The sequence below is a fragment of the Pyricularia pennisetigena genome, chromosome 1, assembly GCF_004337985.1.
Source record: "Pyricularia pennisetigena strain Br36 chromosome 1, whole genome shotgun sequence".
Taxonomy (NCBI): Eukaryota; Fungi; Ascomycota; class Sordariomycetes; order Magnaporthales; family Pyriculariaceae; genus Pyricularia; species Pyricularia pennisetigena.
In genome coordinates this window covers 2,696,266-2,716,613 of record NC_043740.1, presented here as the reverse complement: position 1 = coordinate 2,716,613, position 20,348 = coordinate 2,696,266, and the positions used below count along the sequence as shown (strand labels likewise).

The 20,348-nt window shown below is 50.7% G+C and overlaps 4 protein-coding genes across 4 annotated transcripts; 2 read left to right on the top strand and 2 right to left on the bottom strand.

Annotated features, from left to right (window-relative positions):
- Positions 1–3,074: 3,074 nt before the first annotated feature.
- On the bottom strand, positions 3,075–8,872 carry PpBr36_07366 (uncharacterized protein; the record flags this gene model as incomplete). The annotated part of the gene is made up of 8 exons (XM_029894503.1): positions 3,075–3,172; positions 3,507–3,831; positions 3,914–4,034; positions 4,131–4,156; positions 4,911–5,588; positions 5,652–8,610; positions 8,681–8,774; positions 8,842–8,872. The coding sequence occupies 8 exons, from the start codon at positions 8,870–8,872 to the stop codon at positions 3,075–3,077; spliced, it is 4,332 nt and encodes a 1,443-aa protein (XP_029748675.1).
- Positions 8,873–10,362: 1,490 nt separating this feature from the next.
- On the top strand, positions 10,363–12,006 carry PpBr36_07365 (uncharacterized protein; the record flags this gene model as incomplete). The annotated part of the gene is made up of 1 exon (XM_029894502.1): positions 10,363–12,006. One exon carries the CDS (start codon positions 10,363–10,365, stop codon positions 12,004–12,006), a length of 1,644 nt encoding a protein of 547 aa, XP_029748678.1.
- An 884-nt stretch (positions 12,007–12,890) lies between these two features.
- PpBr36_07364 (uncharacterized protein) lies at positions 12,891–14,841 on the bottom strand (the record flags this gene model as incomplete). Its single annotated transcript, XM_029894501.1, has 3 exons — positions 12,891–14,245; positions 14,309–14,436; positions 14,507–14,841. The coding sequence occupies 3 exons, from the start codon at positions 14,839–14,841 to the stop codon at positions 12,891–12,893; spliced, it is 1,818 nt and encodes a 605-aa protein (XP_029748677.1).
- A 1,514-nt stretch (positions 14,842–16,355) lies between these two features.
- Positions 16,356–19,927, top strand: PpBr36_07363 (uncharacterized protein; the record flags this gene model as incomplete). The annotated part of the gene is made up of 5 exons (XM_029894500.1): positions 16,356–16,537; positions 16,732–16,825; positions 17,415–18,177; positions 18,231–18,712; positions 18,836–19,927. Coding segments are annotated over 5 exons (2,613 nt in total), but the record flags the coding sequence as incomplete, so codon positions are not given.
- Between the last annotated feature and the right edge of the window lie 421 nt (positions 19,928–20,348).

Genomic DNA, 20,348 nt, shown 5'->3' with positions numbered 1-20,348 from the left:
TTGCTTGCGCAACGAAGTATTTTGCTCCGCTGCTGCTGGTCGGCGAAGGGCTTAAAGAAGTCGCCGAAACTGCCTCGCGCGCAGTGGACTGGAACTGAACCCGACTGAACAGTACCAGGCAGCCACGGCGACGCCAGAGGCTCGACCACCGGGGAGAGACAGAAGAGTTTGCAAGAGATCGTCTGTCGATGCTGTCTTTGGTAATCTAGTTGAATTTGCCTCGGGACCGGACGGTGTCGGTCAGGTTTTGGTAGGAATCGCAAGAAAGATCGATCAATAAACGGCGGGGCTCCAGCTGGCGACGGTTATGTTTAGCGGGGACCACGAGGTTTACGTAGTACAGTAGTAATCGACAACAAACTGAAGTCCTTTCGAAGTGGACCACTCGGGTGGCAGGCGAGTGGAAGGGAATCAATTAGAAGGTGTGACTCCGCCCGCTATAGAAGGTATGCAGTGACGGTGGGATCGATCCACGACAAGTCGGCTGGGGCGGAGGGGCGGGCTGGGCTAGTGGGTTTTAGCGGAGTTCCTGACACCGGGAGCCACTGGGCTGCAGGGCAGAGTGACAGGGAATCGTCGACCACCTAGCGCATCGACTAGCGGTGGGTTCCAGCTGTGACCAAAACTCAAGTTAAGATAGATACACTTTTCTGCCAATACGGGCGGGCGGCAATCAAACAATCCACAAAAAAGAGACCACAAATTGCCAAAAGCAGCGTCGCATCAAATCAATTGATAGGTGTGCTTGCTGTGGGCTGTTTGCTGGCACCAACCAAGGCCCGGGACGGGATTGCTACGTGGAATCTGGTTTGGATGTTTGGGAAACGGCGTTTCTGCGGCGCACGCGAGCTATTAGGTGTGCTGTGTTTTATTGTGTGTGTGTGTGTGTGTGTGTGTTTTTGTGTGTGTGAGCGAGCATGTGTGTCTGACGAGTGGATTGCCCTGCATGTAGCCAAAGTCAATTTACGACAGTAAACTACAGTGGCAGGAACATGTCGATTCGCGCGTGGCAGGCTGCAGGATTAGTGTCGCTGGGGGCTGCAGGCCAAGTACCAGTCATTCCGTGTGGCTCTCAATCCCGGTCCTCCTACGGTTGCACTCTCCGGAAAGTGTGGATGGGATTGCGTGGCAGGTATGAGCAGAGCTTGCAGGGCTTACTATTACCATCCAACCTGATCCGCCATCGCCGTACGAGATGGAAACAGAGCCGACGACTGTGGATTTTTGTAAGAGGCTAGACTATCCGTAGACGGGCGATCAGCATTTTTCTTTTACGATGGATGGACAATGGGACTCCATTTGAGTCCATCTCCTTTGCATCCCAATCAAACAAAGAAATAGTAAGACCAAACAACCAAGGCAAGAGGACCTGGTACAGCTTGTCAAGGCTGTGCATGCCTCTCCGTGAGTACCTATTGCAAACGTTTAAAAAAAGTACATGTGTTATGCACTTTTTGTTCTTCTCGAGTCAGCATACCATAAACGATTATTAAAGTGCACAAGCAGAAGTCATCTTAATTTTCACGTATCTATTTTCAATCAACGCTCAGGTTAACACGACGATGGCTTGGATGAGGCGGCAAATGCATCCCTAGTAAAATCATAATTCAGCGACGTGCATCAGGTGCGTGAGACAAGACCATCGGCCCCAGCAGGCATACCAACCAACGGGATCGGGGTCTCGAATAAAAACCAAGAATGGCGTGCCCACGGGTGCGTGCCATGTCAGCCTCTGTCTCAAGCCACTCTTCTACAAGGAAAGATTTACTACGGAGAGTACGGGGTCAAAAACAAATTAGAGAAAAAGCTCCCGATCGATACGTAAATACGGATGTAGAAAAGAAAAGAAGAAACCGAAAAGACAAATACAACCTACCTTTCCACCCACCATCCGTTGACGCGAAGGCTTCTTGATGGCGTACGCTCGACAAGAGCCCACAAGCGAGCGACATAAAACAAATAAAAATAAATAAAAATAAAAAAATAAAGAAAAAGCCCGGAGCAAGCGCAGCGGGTGGAGGTGGTTGCAGCCATCAGGAAGCAAGATCCAAGTAAGATGTGACCAGAACAGGAATTGGTGTGACCGCGCGCCCCCTCGCAGGACGGCAGGGTTCACTTTGATTCGGGCGGGCTAAAATGCGTATTGCAACCGCTTGGCTGCCGCCGTTATCCTGCAACCAGGGATTGGGGGTGGTCCAATCACACGCTGTCCGCCAGCTTCCACCAACTGGGCTGATTTCTATATTCGTCCGCAGACAACGGGCGTTATTGAAAGCTCATTTTGGTTCTCAAAGTCACCCTGATCACATTGATATCAGCATAGCGTAACGTTTCGAGATGACAAATGTGCCATACTATATAAAATTTGTACTGTGAAAAAATTTAAAATTTAATCAAGTACTGACAGGAGCACCTTGAGACCGACTCCATGGTTGCCAAGTCACATATGCGCCGCCAAATGGAGATGTGCAGTTCTCGACCTCCAAGAAAACGAGGGGGATCTGGAGCAAAGTGGACCCCAGGTGAAAACACCAAAGTGATCGGCGCCCCACGGATATATAACAAAAAAAAAAAGCATGTCTTGCTTGTAAGTTCCGTCAAGACATGTTAGATCCAAGGTCATGCTGGGTTGTTTGTTCTCGGTTAGTCATGTACCAACTGCCCCAATTTAGCTCTCGATTCTACTAGAATATACCGATGATCATTCGGCCTGTTGATCTGGCCTGGATTTCCTCACAACACCGTGTGAATTTCAAAATAAGGGATGTATGGATTCTGAACTATCTCCTGGGCGTATTTTGCTGTTGCCCTTGCAGCGGCTAAGTCGTAAAGGAAGATATTTGCCATGACACCATCAGAGGAACCTCGGGATTCGGAGAATTGTCTTAAACAAATCATTTTATTAGTGCACTTCATTCAGAATGAATTGTGCAAGTTGGTCTGATTCACTTCCGTTATCCTTCCCCGCAGACTTCCGAGCCAAGCAACTCTCTGATTGACCTACCTTAACGATCATCCCCATCGCTTAAACCAAGTCCAAATGATAACATGTTGTAGGCTGCTGAAAAGGACCATCACTTCCACTGCCGTAGCCAAGAAGTCACGGTGAGTAGGCGAGCCAGGATCAATCTTCCTAGGCACCAAAATTGAGACAGCAACGGGAGAGCTTTCGCTGTTTCAGAGTGTAGGCCAGGTGAGGGGATTTTCAACAAGAGGCGAAATCAAAGTCACTGGGAACCAGGTGAGGACGGCACAGAAACCTGTCTGGACCAGGTCATGTTCTGTTCAGCATTCGTTATTTCAGAAACCCGAAACGTCGTGAGGAAACCCATTTTGTTTGCCGCAGCTGGACATTTCAGTCCCAAAGCAAGCCCGAACTCCAACCGATGCCCTAGAAAAAAACCCAAGTCGCCCAATATCATGTCGCTTACTCCTCGGGGACTGCAGTTCGTCGTCAGCCTCGACTCAGTGGGGCGGACTACTTGCGCAGCATGAAGGGAACTTACTATCAATCTCGCCAGCATTGATGGCGTCGGTGATCTCACGCGGGCTCTTTCCGTCAACCTGGCAACCGACACTGTAGGCGGTTCCGAGAACCTCCTTGACGACACCAGACAGGTCCTTGGAGAAGGACTTGAACTTCATCGTCCTGGCGATCTCAATGATCTCGTCGAGGGCAACCGACTTGTTGTGCTTGATGTTCTTCTCCTTCTTGCGGTCACGCGGGGGCTCCTTGAGGGCCCTGATGATGAGCGACGAGGCGGTGGGCACGACCGAGACGGCGGCCTGACGGTTCTGGATGGTGAGCTTGACGGTGACGCGGAGACCCTTCTATATATCGAGGAAAATGGTTAGTCAGTTAGCGCAGTCCCATACCGACCAGACAAGAAGAGAGCTGTAGGAGATCCCGTACCCAGTCGCCGGTGGCCTTGGCGATATCTTCTCCGACCTTCTTGGGTGAAAGACCCAGAGGACCGATCTTGGGCGCCAGAGCTGATGAAGCACCGACCTCACCACCAGTGGCCCTAAGGTGGCTATTGTTTTCCCATATCGCTAGTCAGTATCCGAATGCCAAAGCAATTCGTTCGTACTGCCGCCCTCAAGAGGCTACGCGACGGGTCATTTCGTACATCACCTTGACCTCATTGGGATCGAACTTGGGGGCTGTAGACAAAAAGGTGTTAGTTGCTTGATGCAATTTCTTGACGTCGCAATCTATACATACGCATATTGACGGTATTTTAGGTGGTGAAATGTGTGGTGTTCGGTTGTCGCCGGGAGAGTACGAGGAAACAACGAACGTTTATTAACTGAAGCTCGAGAGACAATTTTTCTACTTTTGCGCGACTGTGTGGGCAACAAGGGCAGAATTTCGAGTGGGGGTGGACGATCGCACCGCCACATAGCCACAATGTGGCTAAATTGTTAGTGGAATTGGACGTCAGCATCAGCTTATCGAGGTCCCATCAGGTCCTGATGATAATAAAATCACATGATACCATGTGACTTTCTCATTTTCCGTCCTATTTTGCATCATTATTCAGGTCTGCGGAGTCAAATGCAAACAGACAGTTTGGCAAACCGATTTAGGCTAGGTAGAGGCGAAAGGTCAAGAAAACTGCACATTGGGTTGTGTTCATATGCATTCATTGTTCACGCTCTTCAAATAAACGGAGGTATTTCATGTACAACATCTGCCAATAAAGTTGGAGCAAAGTAAACACGGCTCCTAATATCAAGACAAGCATATTCCCCTTAGACCAAACTCCGCTCAATACCATTATAAAGACGCCAGTAAACCCTACCCAGCAGTCTGATTTTATTGATACGGCCGAAGCTAAGATCCAAAAAAGTTAGCTCATTAAGTTTCCAACGAAAGCCAGAGCCGTATTTAGGGGAGAAACACTTACATCCAGAGTCATGGTTCTTGAACTATTCACGTCCTGATCGCGATAAACGCCGACCAAGCTCTCACTGTCCTGGAACAAACCAGGCTTCAGTGATATAACGATGAACTGCATTCCAGGCCCCGCATGTTCCCGGATGTATTTTTTGATCTTGTCGACGTTGGCATTATCCAGCGCTGCATCAACCTCGTCCAGGACAAAGAAGGGGCTTGGCTGAAAGCTGTGGATGGCAAACAACAGCGCCATGGCAGCCATGGTCTTCTCACCACCAGATAGATGCTCCATGTCTCGAAATCGCTTCAGCGGCGGCATTGCATGATACTTGATACCAGATAGATACGGCGTATCCGTGTCCTCTTCGATGTCGAGGTAAGCCTGTCCACCTAGAGGGTACGCGTCGGAGCGCGTGAGTTCTTTGTAGACGCTAGATATTTGCTCTTGAATGTGTTTAAACGCCTTGTCAAATTTTTCGAAGCGTAGGTTCTTGATTTTCTCGAACGCTTCATGGGCATTCTTGTACGCAATCTTGGCATCCTGAAATTCGGTGTCAGTTTGCTTGAGTCGCGTTTCGACTGTTTCCAGACGCTCAACTGCACGCATGTTCGGGTTAAGCTTTTCTAGCTCAGCGTTTAGTTCTGAGATCTTGCGCTCCAATTGCTCTTCGATGCCGTCTTCGTCAGACTGTCAAGAGTAAATTGGTTAGCGGGGCACTGCTAGACGTCACAGAAAATGGCCGTGGCTTACATCTCGTAGGTCCTCTGGTAGGCTGTCGTAGTCGATTAATATTCCGTGATCATCCATAGCAGCTTGCATCGCACCATCATCCTCGTCATCCACATCCATGGCATCGGGGTCCGGGTTCAAGATCTCATCTTCGTCGGGAAGGCTGTCAAGGGAGCCCTCCTTGAGAGGTATTTGTATCCTCTCGAGCTTGCACCTCCGAAGCAACGAGAACTTTTGGGCGCTGTTCTTCTGCACTTCGGTCTCTAGGGCATCTATTGCCTTCTGCTTGGCATCAATGTCCTTGGTCCTTTTTTGGACTTCGGACCTGGCTTCTTGAGCTTTGGCGACCTTTTCCTTGTGCTCTTCCTTGAGAGCCTCAAGGGTTTCTCTCAGTTGTGCCAATTCGCTGTTCAGAGTTTCAATGTTGCCATTGATGGTCGCCTCCTCCTGGCTGTAGGTCTCAATGTTGGCCTCTAACCTTTGAACCTCGCGCTTTATCGCTTGCAGCCGCTGCTCAGTGTTAGCAAGCCGTGACTCCTCGAACTTCAGCGTTGTGGTCAGTTTAGATTGCTGATCTCCGAATTTGCTGCGCTCTGACGCAGCTTGTGCCTCCAGATTGCCTCTCTGCTCCTCGTATGCGCGAATATCACTGTATCCAAGTCTCTTGCAGAAATCGGCAAAAATCTTGTCTTCCACATCCGCAATGGCCTTTCGGAACCTGTCAACAGCTTTGCGAGCGACATCAACCTCGCCGGATTTCTCCTGGTATTTACTCTCCCAATCGGCAAGTTGTCCTTCTGCGTGCTCCAGCTCCCTTTGCTTGCTTTCAAGGTTCTTTCTCAAGGCCTGCAACTCCTGCCGGTCACCCCTGACACTCCTCTCCAGCGCGGCTAGTTCCTCTCGGATCCCGTCTCTGTCGCGTAGTTGCATATCACGCTGATACAACTGCTCGAGCTCGCTTCGATACTCCGAAGCTTTATCCTTCAGTTGCTGCACGTCGACATCTTCAAACCGCCGCTTGTTGCCCTTATTGTCCGGCAAGCGTCCGCCTGTCATCAGACCGCCCTTGTGAATGAGTTTGCCATCCAGAGTGACGGCCTTGACAGCTATCTTCTCGTCGTAGCAGATCGACTTGGCGATTTCGAAAGTGTCACATACTATCGAACTGCCGCAGGCGTAGGCCATGGCCCGTTCAACAGAAGGATCGAAGTCGATGGTGTCGATAACTAGGCGAACTCCAGCCTTGCCTTTCAGTGCCGCAAAAGGGGTGCTCGCCTTGATGTTGTCCAGTGGGATGAAGTTCATGCGCGGTAACCGCTGCTTCTTGAGGTAATCTAGACACTCGTCGACGACTTTGTTTGTTTCCACCACAATGGTGTCAAAGTCGTGACCGAGAGCAATGACAACCGCATCAGTAAATTTCTTCTGCTTTGGCCTACAGAGATCTCCGACACGGCCTTTCACTCCCGGGTATAGGCGTTTGAGGTTCGATATTGTTTCCTTCATATTTCTCTCCTTGGCGCTCTGACGTTGGCCAGCATCGGCTTCTTCAAGCCTCTTGAGGACTTCTCGTAGCTTCTCGTCTGTCTGGGTGCGCATCTGGTTGATCCTGGTTCTCTCGGACTGAGCGTTGTTGAATGCTTTCTTTTTCTCCTCAATTTCCGCAGTCCGCGCACGTTCAGTCTCTTGAAGATCTAACACAGATCTCTGGAGCATCTCAATCTCCGTGTTGAGCTTGTCCACAGTTGTCCGCGCCTGTTCAGTTTTCCGGGCCAGGATGGCGAGGGTCGCTTCGTCGTTCTTGAGCTGTCTAGTCAAGACGTCCAACTTCGACTTGTTTTCCGCACTCTTAATGTCGGCTTGTCGGCGCAGGTCGTCGTACTCCTTGCGATCTTGGTCACTTAGCTCCTTGCCTTGGTTTTTCAGCTTTTCCTTCCATTGTGCCTCGAATCGTTGCTGGGCCTTTTCCACTTTGGCGAGTTCTTTTTTATATCTCTGGACATTCTCGGCGTATTCATCACGAGTTTTTGTAATGCTGTCCAGTTGTCTTTTGCGTGCCTCGACGTTTTGGGAGGTTTCTCTGATTTTGGTCTCGACAGGGATCAGAAGGCTCTCCTCATCCTCAACAGCCTTCTCCTTCTCCTTGATGGCCCGCTCGACCTTGCCCACCTGACGGCCGACAACTGCCTGCTCCCTTTGTGCAGCCTCTAGCTCTCTCTGGTACGCCTCCACGTTCCTTCGAAATTCTTTCAAATTCTCCTGATGTTCGTTGATCTTTTCGTTGGACTTGTCCATGATGCGCTGGTAGTGGTACAGCTTCCATAGAATCTGGGTCACCACTGCCTCGTCACGCTCTTCGGTCTTTTTCTGAAAGGCCTCGGCCTCTCGTTTTTGCTCCTGATACTGTCTGATCTCGGAGTTGATGCCTCGCCTCCGATTCAGCATGAACGCCTGATTCTCGGCGGCTTGTTCGAGATCAGCCTTCAGTTTCTCGTACTCTGGTTTGTGCTCAAGACTGCCGGATATTTGCTCGATTAACCTGGTGAGGTCCTGAGGAGACTGGTTGGCGATGGCTTCCACGTCACCCTGGAACACGAGAAAGTTTCGGGCTTTGATCAAGATATTCTCGGCCTCGAGCGCCTCATTGTATGCCTGAGAAGTCACAACGCGCTCGTTGATGCGATATTCGCTGGCACCTTGGCTGGTGATCGAGCGCTTCCACCTCTGCTCGTCGCCGGCCTCGTCCTCGTACACCGCCATTACCCAGGCAGTCTTCGGGTCGGTTCGTGTCGCTGGCTGGGACTCGTCGTCGCCGTTGTGCGCGCCATTTGTGTGACCATTGGTGTCGGATGCTGCAGCCGAGCCATCTTCGGTGATCTTGGACGTCTTCATGACGCGACCACGGTATACGAGGTCTTTTAAGTGGGTGGACCGCAGGTGACTCGACTTGATTCCCAGAACGAATGAAATAGCATCCATGCTAGCCATTGGTGAGCAACACAGCTTATGCGCAAGCAGATACAAAAGTCTGAAAGCACGAGGTCACTTACGAATTCGACTTGCCGGAGCCATTGGGTCCAATAATAGATGTGAAATATGAGTCACCAAAGAGTAATGTATGATGACCTTTGTAGGACTTGAAATCTGTTTGTAATTCATCAGAAAAATGTCTATGCTGGGTTGGGGCTATGGTGGCGATGGCGACACATACTGAAAAGCTCAAGCCGCAGAAGCTTCCCCATCTCGGCGGTATGTTGTCGCGCCGGCGCGCGACCACGATTAAGGTGAAGACTGATGGACGAAAAGACAGAGCACCTTCATGCGCAAGACACCGCGCAAAGAACAAATCCAATTATACTCTTTTTGGGTCACCAACGCGTTGTGATAAGTCACTGTTGACGTGCATGGATGATCGAGTAGTGGATTTGTCGGGTCACTGCCTGGTATCATGCACTGCAGACGCGCGAGGCAGCCAGAATTTACGCGACGACGCCATTTCTTAGTGGAGGGGAAACTCTAGCTTCCCCATGGTCCTGGCGCAATGGCCAGACGTGTCGGGGTGAAAGCACGCACGGACCTCATCGATGGATCTGACGTACTGCGTACCCTTGGCCATTGCCAAACGTGGCTTGCGCAGTAGTTGAGCCACATTTAACCTGGTATCGAGGTGGCTGACTAGGCCGCTTCAAGCTCCTAGCTCAAATCCTTGGATCTTGCTTGCTGCAAGCGGGAATTTGGATGAATGATCTCATCAGCATGTGAAAGACATCTGCCAGGGTCCGTCCACGAGGACACGATTTCTCGAACTTCCCCGAGAAATGGGTTTGGCATTAAGAGTGCATGAGCAACTGAGAAGACATTTGTTAACAGAACCTTAAAGGCTGTCACGCTTGTCCAACTTTGTGTTCGGAGCGTTGTGGTAGTTTTCTCTGGACCAACCAGAATACACGCTGTGCACACGCATTTCATCTTCATCAACAGCTGTAGCGAAGTGTGGCCAAAAACGGCTGCCCAAGCCCCTGTCACAAGCATCCATTTCCTCTTCTCACCATCGCAGTAGCTTCGTTCTCACCACGTCACCTGGCCACTGCGCTTGCACCAACTTTGGCCTCGAATCATCTGGCCTTTCTGAGATTCTTGAATTAAAGATCTCCAAGAACACACCAAAGACATTATCTGGTTTAGGTATAACTACCTAAGTAGCTAAGTCGCAAACACCAAACAGGGGCTCTCGCAGGAGAACCCTGATAAAGTGCCAAGCTGCCTTCCTCCACACCGTTGACCCCGACTTACACCCAGCGTTCGTCTTGCCCAACAAACTGAAGGGTCTAGGCTCTAGTCGACACTTGCATATGTACCGGCAATCGTGGTTCCAACAGATGTTAATTTATCCAAAAAAGACCTCGACACTCTCATACTTTTTCGTACTTTAGTGTACCAGTCCTCATCCACCCTTAGAGAATTTTGAGGTATGTCGTCGAGTTGTTGCAACACTAGAGGCATCATCGTGATGTTTGAGTGGACCCCGGTTTTCCATTCCGCACCCTTTGCAGCTATTGCACAGAAGGCGACGATACTTGATTTTTGTTGAACATTCTCACTATTTGGCTGTTTTGTCAAAGAGCAACGATCGGGCAACAACCCCCCACTGCACAAGTGCTAATAATCGCATGCTTGTCCACAGTAACGCCGTCTTCCCGACACAACGCTGCCGACGCACTTCCACGACGTCATGGCGGATCCGGACATGAAGCCAGCGCCCATTCCAGAATCCAAGTCGACAACCACTCTCACCTCCGACAGCGAGCCCGTCATGACACCAGACGATAGTACTGCATCTCCTTCACGGTCTCATCCTGACTCTTCATCCCCGCACGACAATGCAGAAGAGACTTGTGCCATCCTCCCCGAAACCCCTACCCTCAGCGCAACCACTCCAAAGAGCCCTAGGCTCTCGCGCAACCCATCTTTCTCTGGTAGTAGCTCTTATCAGGAAGATTGGGAGGCTCTCCCGCCCCTGGATCGTCTTACGGTCCTCGACTTGCTCGATAACTTCGCCATTCCCCACCAACTCGAACTTCAACTCGGCAAGATTCAAAAGGGCTTGAGCAAGTCGCGCCAGGCCATCAGGGCCCGTGGGCAGGTTGCGCGGGATCGCATGGTCGAAGAATGGCGGCAACGCATCCCGGCCGATGAACAGCTTGACCGCTACAGGAAGCGCATGCGAGACAGTGTGGAGAAGCTCGGCCGGCGTTGGAACGACACCAAGGTCGTGACGGCCCGCGAAAAAGTCTCGTTTATCTGCGGCGTCATGAACATTTTCATCAGCGGGTACCTAATGGGCGGCTTGCCCGAGTACATGCACTGGTGGTACACGTTGCAAATCTTTTATTTCCTGCCCATCAGGTACTACACCTACCATCGCAGAGGGTACCATTACTTTCTTGCAGACCTGTGCTACTTTGTCAACTTCCTCCTGGTCTTGAGCATATGGTTCTTTCCCAACTCTAAAAGGCTGTTCACCGCCGTTTACTGCCTGGCGTATGGCAACAACGCGGTGGCTATCGTCATGTGGCGGAACAGTCTCGTTTTCCACAGCTTCGACAAGGTCACCTCGCTATTCATCCACATAATGCCGTGTGCAACACTACACTGCATGGTACATCTCATCAACAAGGAACTCCAAGAGAAGATGTTTCCGGCGGTGTACCTGATCAAGCACTCGCCTCCTGGCTCGCCCACTGCTTATGCCAATGTCATCTCTATGCTCAGCTGGTCAACTATCCCCTATGCAGTTTGGCAGTTGTCTTACTACTTCTTCATCACTGTGAGGAGACGCGAAAAGATTGCCGCTGGTCGCCCAACATCTTTCACCTGGCTGCGCAAGTCCTACTCCAAGACCTGGATCGGACGTATTGTCCTGGGGCTGCCAGACGTGCTCCAGGAACCGGCATTCATGTTGATACAATACTCATACGCTGTTCTGACAATGCTCCCTTGTCCGATTTGGTTCTACAGCCGCTACGCATCCGCCACCTTCCTGATGTTCGTCTTTGCATGGTCCGTGTACAACGGTGCCACCTACTACATCGATGTTTTTGGGAAGCGGTTCCAGAAGGAGCTTGAGGCGATGAGGGCTGAAGTGGCCAAGTGGCAAAGCCATCCGGATCTTGGCAGCTCAATCGGTAGCCCCAGCATGGGACCCAGCCACGAGTCGGCAGACGAGGCCGAGGACGAGGCGCTCTTGTCACCCGAGGCGACCAAGAGGGCTCCTCACGATTCCGTAAACTCCATTTCGTTGCTTAGCGGCGAGGCGGAGACCTTAGCAACGGGTATTGACAGCAGCGCGAAGGATGTTGCTCGTGAGCGGAAGTAACAGATGGCTGTTGCATCTAGGATCTGATTTATTCAGTACCATTTCACTTTTTCTGCTTATGATGTGTTTGCTGCTCATTGTTTTTGGCTGGCGTTGGCGTCTGGCTTCGCTTTTTCTTCCCTATGGGTTCGAACACGTTCGCTTGTGATGGTTCCGTCCATCTTTCACTCTCAATGAGCCGGTGGCACTTGGACCCGTGACCTCAATAATGGGTACCAGTTCCCTTTGCAGGTAGTCTTGATGTTGGAGATTCCTAGGTTATTTTGTATCGCAATTAACGCTAGACTGCCAAAGATTCACGAAGATTCAGGTACTTTACAATATACCCAATATCTTATTTCAACGAGTACTTCTCATGAAGCTCCTTTGTAGACGTTGGGGGCCATGGTAGATTGTTCCCTGGTATCGAAACGGTTTGCGTACGCGTGCAAGGGGCCGTCGCTTGACAACAGAAAAGTCGTGCTTCATAGTTAGAAATTTCCATGCTCCAAACTTGTTAGCTCAGGGGTGAGTTTTGAGTTAGCGCACCGCTTGTTATCTGCGAGACAGTGAAGAAAACCTAGATGGTCAAGTTGGCTTTGATACTGACATACCCCAAGATACTGCAAGTCCGTGCATTATCACAGAAGAGATCATATTGAAAGTCAGAAATGAAGGTGAAAAAATTGGGATAAAGCAACGCTATGTATGCTTCCGTCCGGTACTAGTGGTATCTCATCTGATCTCAAACAAAAAAGTGAGACGATGTTACACAGCCGCGACAGCAAGCTGTTAAAAAGAAGTATTTGGCTCAAGAACAAAAAAATAATAGCAAGTAGAAGAGATTCTTCTTGCATCCCATCACACTACCTGATCGTGGACACAAGCCCGCCACTTCGTGACGATCAGCGTATGATGCCCCAGTCTGACAATCGTCCCCCACCGTCATTGTCCTCTCTTGCTCCAGGTCTCCTCCCAAACAAATTCCAGAATCGTAATGTCTCGTCGCCGGCACCAGTCACTACTACCCTTCCATCGGGGCTCATCGCCAAGTACAGTACTCTATACGTGTGGCCCGTGAGGCTGGCGACTTGCGTCATGCTAGGATACTTCCAGACTACTATTTGATTCTGGGAGTAACCATGCGTAGACACGATCTCGTTTGAGTTTTTGGACCAGGCAATATTGCATACCTGGCTACCCGTGTCAATCTCATTCACGACCGTTCCGCGTAGCGTATCGTGAAATATGATTCGCCGATCGGCCGTACCGCCGCCGGAGGCCAACAACCCTCGCTGGTGAGGGGACCACGCGATTGCCTTGACCGCTGCTGTATGGTCTGAAAACTTCCAGAGAGGTGTATCTGAAAGCCTGTCCCACACCATGAGTTTGTTGTCATTTCCTCCGCTGGCCAATTGCCCGTCTTCGCAGTTCCACTTGAGGCCGCAAACTTCCTGTTTGTGCCCAACAAGTTTCCTCATCCATTGGTCCGGTGCTCGCACGTCGCGGTGGTATATTAACCGGTCTCGGGATCCTGACGTAAGAATGTGCGTGTTCCAGGCCAGTGATCCGACCCGAGCGGTATGGCCAGTCATGGTCCTTAACCTCCTAGACTTTTCAGCGTCCCAAATCTGCACCAGGCCCTTGCCGGTTCCAATGGCAATATGCGTGCCTTTCTGTATCCAAGATACGCTAGTGACGGTGTCGTCTTCTAGAGTGCACAGTTTGTTGACGCGACTTGTCTGCGCGTTCCACATATAAACGCTCGAACCTAGTCCCACGCCGAGAACGTTTGCACTACCCCAATCGACCAGGTTGAGATAAAAGTCGTCTGCTAGATCAGGCGCGTCAAGGACTTTATATGGTACCTTACTGACGGCCCTGGGTTGCCTCCGGGGACTAAGTAACATTTGCTGGCTGCCGAATCTCACCGGCGACAAGCTGTATATTTCGGCCCGCGTGTCCATGTTCGGCCCATGCCTACTTTGTGGGGTGCGGTTCGGAGTAGGGTGTCCACCAAGACTGCTGTGGTGTCGAGGTGACATGTATGAAAAAAGGTTTTTGTGAGGAGTTGATGGTGTCAGGGAGGCAGGTAGTGGCGGCGGATTGTGAGGAGGTGTCTGGGCTCTCGTGCCGTGGTGCACATTGGAACCTCTTGAAGACGCTTGGTCTGGAGAAAGCGCTGTTGCAGCCTGAGGAACAGAGTTCTCAAAAATCTCAGCCCTCAATAAGGTGGAATAAGTACGGTTTGCCTCCTCAGCTATCAATGACGAGTGTTAGTGCCAAAAAACCAGATGATGACCGGAATCTGATGCGAACATACTTTTCTGGAAGTGTAATTCACCATGGGGGGTACGCTTCTTTTGTCTAGATGGTGTTGCAGGGGAGCCATCCTCATGAAGAAGGTTGAAACTGGCATGTAAGTCTTGTCCAGAGCGAGTTGGAATAAACCTGAATCGACAGAACATCATCAGCATCCGGTTCGCCTTAGCAAGTGTAGTCACCGGGGCAGAGAGCGTACCTATCGCCTGTGATACGCTGTCGCTTCCTATGCGGACTTCCATTTGGCGTTGTTTCTCTTGACTGGCGACTCAATACTTCCCTGCGAAGGGCGTGGTTCGCAGCGTCAAGATCCAGGTCGTGCTGACTACTGGCATCGCTCAACCTAGCCCCATTGCGGCCCCTACGCGCGCCTTGAGAATCCAGATGATTCCCGCCATCAAAGTGAGTACGGTCGATGCCAGGCGGGGGAGTGCTAGCCCTGGCCCCGACAGCGGGACTGTTGGAGGCTCGGACTGTACGTTTAGATGACGAAGCCATGCCTAAGCTGACTGCGGCATCTCCATTGACGCCCATCGTGAGGGCAAAGGTGTTCGGTTCAATGACAGTCTCAGCGGAAGTGTTCGGGTCGCTTGATTGATAATGCTGCTAGGCTAATGATATCTTCGCTGCGAATTCAGAGCTCTGTAATCCACGCCGACCTGTGGCACATGTGCTGAGAGCAATAAAAATCCAGGGTCGGGAACGTGATTTGCCTTGTTCCAAAGTGCTGTAGGAGATGATTGTCGTATTGTTGCTGTATGCAGTGCGCGACTGTCGTTATCCCAGTATTGTCCAGCTCCTATCGCATGCACATCGTTTCCAGCTCGATTGGAGGTGGTCCAGGTCCAGGATGCAACGGTCGGAGAATTCGCTGGTATTCGGAGGTCGTCGGGACGAGCACAGTAGTAGCACTTTGAAGCCTTTAGGAAGCAATTCTTAGGTATCTAGGCCATGTGCGTGCTAGGCAGATAGGAAAACGGCGAGGTCGAAGTTTGCTGCGATGCACGTTGTTGCATGTGGCGATGTTGTTTTGAGAGGTGTAGGCAATTCGACGATGGCGGCGGGAGTTGGATAAAGCGACGGGGCACTGGGCACGGGATTGGGGAAAGCTGGGAAGCAGGCGCGACTGCGAGGTGGGCGCTAACTGCATCCGGCTAGCGCGATTGTACAGCGAGCGTGTCTTGCCTGCTTGGCCGCCAAAACACAAGGGATCCACTGCCCGCCACTACATTGTCCAAAGACACGCTGGGCTGGGTGCCGAGCTCCTCCCTGTTGACGATGCAGATCCTCAAGGTTAAACCCCATGATTGTCATGTTAATTTAGGTGAGTAAGTGCCTTTTTGACCCTCACCTTATGGTTTATAACTGAAAAAGACAATCCTATTGTAGCTGGATATTTAGCTCACATATTTCGGTGACTACTTAGTTCAATTTCTGCATTTATCTTGTTCCCCGCGAATTGAAGGAAAATCAATCGCACTCAGACATAAGGACCAATTTTCGTAAGAATCGGGAGGCTGGGCTGAACGACCGAACGTGCACTTAGAATCTCCACCCTGTCAAGACAGACCCCCGTAGTATCAAAGTTCGCAACTAGGAGAGATGAACAACACAAACAAGTTGTTTCTGCATTCGCTGGTAGATGGAACCCCAGGCCTGGAAGGGGGCGGGGTGGCGCGCCTCATCAACAAACAAACCTCATAGGGGAGGGAGGGGTTCGTGATCTTGCAATTACGCCTGTCTGCCCTACAACCACCAAGGTACCGATATTGCATTTAGCTTAATTACTTGATGTACTTTCTTGTTGTTACTTTGGTCTATTCTAGTCCTATACTTATCCCTGAAAAGATAAAACTAGGGCCGCGCATAGTCTGTCTGTACGCTTCCTCCGTTACGATGAGGGATGAGGGCTGAAGATGCACTTTTCGCAAGCTCGTCGCGTATCTGCTGGTTTTCTGTGTAAGTTTTGCTGGGGTCATTATGTAGCATAGCATGTCTGATGCGAGGGGTAGGTCGTTGTTTGTTTTTGTTTTGTTTTGGTGGTTGAGGCTTGGGGAGAACAACATGCGACGCCTTCCGAATTCGACGCTGGTCTCGACGCGTCCGACTGGCCAGGAGCCACGCCGAGCGGGAAGTGTCAGGGGTTAATGGCCGGGGTTGAATGCAGCATGATTGGGCCAGAGACTCTTCAAGGGCCCGTCCGTTGGCCCAGTTGCGCGCTTCAACCGGCGTTTGTTTTGTGTTTTCGCGTGCCGCATTTACCAGTAGAACCGTCGCGAATCGGATGGTGGTGGCTGACTGTTTACCTCCATATTCTCTCGCGCATTCTAAAATGATTGGGTCCACCACTTCCAAGAATCGAAAAAAGCAAACGGTACGTAGCTCCCTCTGGACTTAGAGTCTAGTATACGACAACATTTGCAGAATGCCAGCGGCAACGGCGCACTGCCCTGAGGCGTTTCGGGAGGTCTCCCGTCACTTAATTCACACCTCAGAAAAAGCAAGCAGGTTTTCCTGTGTCTTATCCAGACGCGCAATGCCGCAAGATGCATCACGAGTCATCAAAAAAAAATGCCTTTCAATAAATTTTGCAGTTGAAGGGGTTCCAAAGTCGAGGCGCAGGGCATTTCCCAAAAAGTCAAATTTATGTGAGGGGATCAAACCAGATTGAGGCGAGCCATTTTTTTACACAACAATCAATCAATCGGGTTTGTGGTAGGTACTCAGGTACCCCTCCAATAGGCAGGTGCGACCGTCCGCCCAAGTACGCCCTTTATGGTAATTTCCTTGCAAGCTTGACAGTATTGAAGCTATTTCGGGGATCTCTCAAACAAGAATTATTTTTCTCCTCGTCTATGCCTCTGTGTTCCTGATGTACTTGGAGATTATTCATTTTCCCTGACTTTCTACTCCTAGGTGGACCAAATCTCAGATTCTGGGTGTATGCTACTACCACCTGTCTGCTTTACCTCTCTCGATCAGTTTAACCTCGCATCTTCAGCAGCATCTAAACAAGAAATGATGCTCTGGTGAAGAAGATAAGGCTGCATCTTCAGGAAGGATCCAGGTAGTATTTGTGGGAATATCCAGCTCTACGATAATTTTAGGGCGGCTCATGTACGGCCACCGAAAAAACGTATCCCATGAACTGGACGGAGGGCAATCTAGCTCGGCATTCCCGAGGTGGCCGTGGCAAGGAGCTGCTCCAGCGACAGAAGCAACATTTTGCCAAGGTGAGGTCCGGATACTTTAACAATCACAAAGACTCGCCAAGATCTCTCCGCGATGAGGTCAGATCGCCTGCACAACACCTTAGCCGGTATGGTCAAAGGCCTGAGCCGCCTGTCTTGACTGAGGCCGACCGAGGTCAAAAACGCCCCAGGTCCTCACAAAGGCAATTCCGGGATCCTCCTGGGGTCACTACAGAAGCTGAACATCTTAACCTAACATCATTTGACCTATCACCAATGCATGTTCAGGGATCTGCAGCAAAGCGATTGAGGCTGTTGAACAAAAGGGATTGGACGGGTGTGGAAGTGCAGAAATGGGCGCAACCTCAGCCTAGTCAACGCGAGCAGAATGTCTATTCAATCGCTCAATCCAGAAAAGAGTATCACCGCCCGCGGCCCCGGGTGCCAATACGCCATATCTTGGGCGAACGATACGATGCACTGATCAAGGGCAAACGTCTTTCTTGCAGGACTCCATCAAAACCGGATTCCATCCGCATCAGGGTCGGCAGCCAAGATATGCGGATTGGTGGCAGCTCTGTGACAGTCCGGCCAATATCTGAAAAACGTGACGCAACATCATCTACTCACCATAGCAGCAGGCATCTAACCAACAAGGGCTACTTTGGGTCTTCTTCTCGTACGTTGCCAAGCCCCCTGTTGACAGGTTTCCTGCTTATGCGATGTTCACAGCGCTCGAGTCCCGCTCCATTCGTGGCCGCCATGCGAGATCTAGCAGCGAACACTCGACATCCACCACCCTCTACGGTGGCAAGACGTATCTCCGTCGTGGGGTGAAACGGGGGGCGGACTCCTCATCACCGTCTTCGAGGATTCTGCAGCCTGTTCCATGCCGAATGCACAATATCATTTTGGATCCACTTCTAAGGAGTTGCTCTCCAAACTCAGACGCTGACGACAGTCTAATAGCCCAGATCGGCCGGGCTAGGCCAGTGGTTCTTCCTGAGCTGCAGGAGGAAAACAATAAATGGGTGCAATTAATGTGTCCGTCTGACAGCGGACTGTCTATTGATGCGTTACAATCACACAAACTCGCAGGATTGAATGTGAGTCCAGGTGTAAGCGCAGACGGTTTCAAGCCAACTTCATCGGGACAACCTCCCATGGAAGCCAGAGTTTGTGAAGGTGAATTTCAGGATCTTGTGACATCTCAAGTTTATCAGCATCGCACTTTGCGAACTGAGGAGGGAAACGCTCCAGATTTGGCATCCCAAGCAACGGCTGCACTCTCAACTGGGCCCTCGAAATTGGAAACAAGACGCTCCTCGGAGGCCCAGCCAACCGGGGCCCCGGAAAAAAATGAACCGTCGATTGCCGTGCGCATTGGCCCAAAGCCGGTGCTTCGACCAATCTCCGCATCTGTCTCGAGAGAAGAGCAACAACCATCTGCTTTACTCGAATATCGAGAAACAGTTCCGGATCTGGCTTTGGGGCCTGCTATTGACCCACAAAGGTCCCTTGTAAACGATCGCAAGAGTGAATACGATGCTTGGATCAAGTCTTTTCTGTCTTCAGAGGATAGTGATACCAGCTTCAATCAGCAAGCTCTACATGATGCCCGGCTTGACGCAGTACAAGTCATGCAATGCTCTAGGTTAAAGAAAGCTCCCTCCGCAGAAGATTCGCATGAAGGATTGATCTTCAGGAACACTCTGGGAACAGCTGCATCCACCGTCAGAGCTGCAGCGAGCCATGTAGCAACGGATGGCTCAATATACTCATCTGTGGCGTCTGGTCCACTACCTCTTGATAGCGCATATGAAAGCAGGGAATGCCAGCCCTCAACCAGCATACAAGTCAGCAGATCGATCTCCGCAGATAGCTCGGATAGTGGCCCTGAAAACCATGAGTGGAAGCATGATGGACCGTCGTTCTCTAACAAGCTGGATTGTTTGGCCAGCGAAAGCCATTCGGCACAAGGTACTTTCGACCACAAGGAGCTCGAGGTGATCCGTGATGCTAGCATCAGAGGTAATGCTGCGGCCTCAACCACGCACGCTGCACAAGAGTCAATGATTCGTGGACCAGCTTCGGTCTATAACATTAGCTCTGTTGTCGCCGAGCCAGCGCAGTCAAGTTCTTCCGATGGTCACAGTTCTGCGTTCAGGTTTGCAGCTCCGAAATTGTTTGTCGGTAAACATGCGACTCGGCCAGTGTCTATGACATCCAAATCGGGTATTGTTGCTACTGGGCGCGGTCGGAAGGGAAGATCCCGAGGTGACAAACTGCGGAAGGAGAGCCACAGGAGAACCAACATCCGTCAGCTTCCGAACCACGACGGTGATCCCATTGAAGAATTTAGTGACGAGATAGATCTGATTGTCTGTCCGAAATCTCCGCCATTGTTCAAGTCTTTGCAGACCGAGTGATTGCTTTGCGGTTCTGGGCAGTTCTGACCTATTTTCTAACGATGTAGGCCAAATGAGCCATCGAAATTTGCTCGAAGAGCTTTGGCTGGAATTTCAGATGCAGATTTGGAATGTTTTGCTTCAATTCAACCAAGGCTATGATAGCTTCGCTACCCTCTGATCTGAGTACTGGTGCCACAGTCTGTCCCACCGTGGGAATAGTTCTTTAGCTTCACATACAGCCAGTCAGAAGGTCACGATAAAGAAAGACTGGCAACACTTGGGCTTTTATTTGACGACCAAGGCAATGTCTACTTATGTCAAAGGGTTTCGTATCTGTTACCTCATACTCAGGGGCGGCGATATCTTAAGTGGACACTACGGACCCTGAAGTAGTGGGAATGGACGGGGAATATGACACGGCAAACAGAAGTGTCAAAGG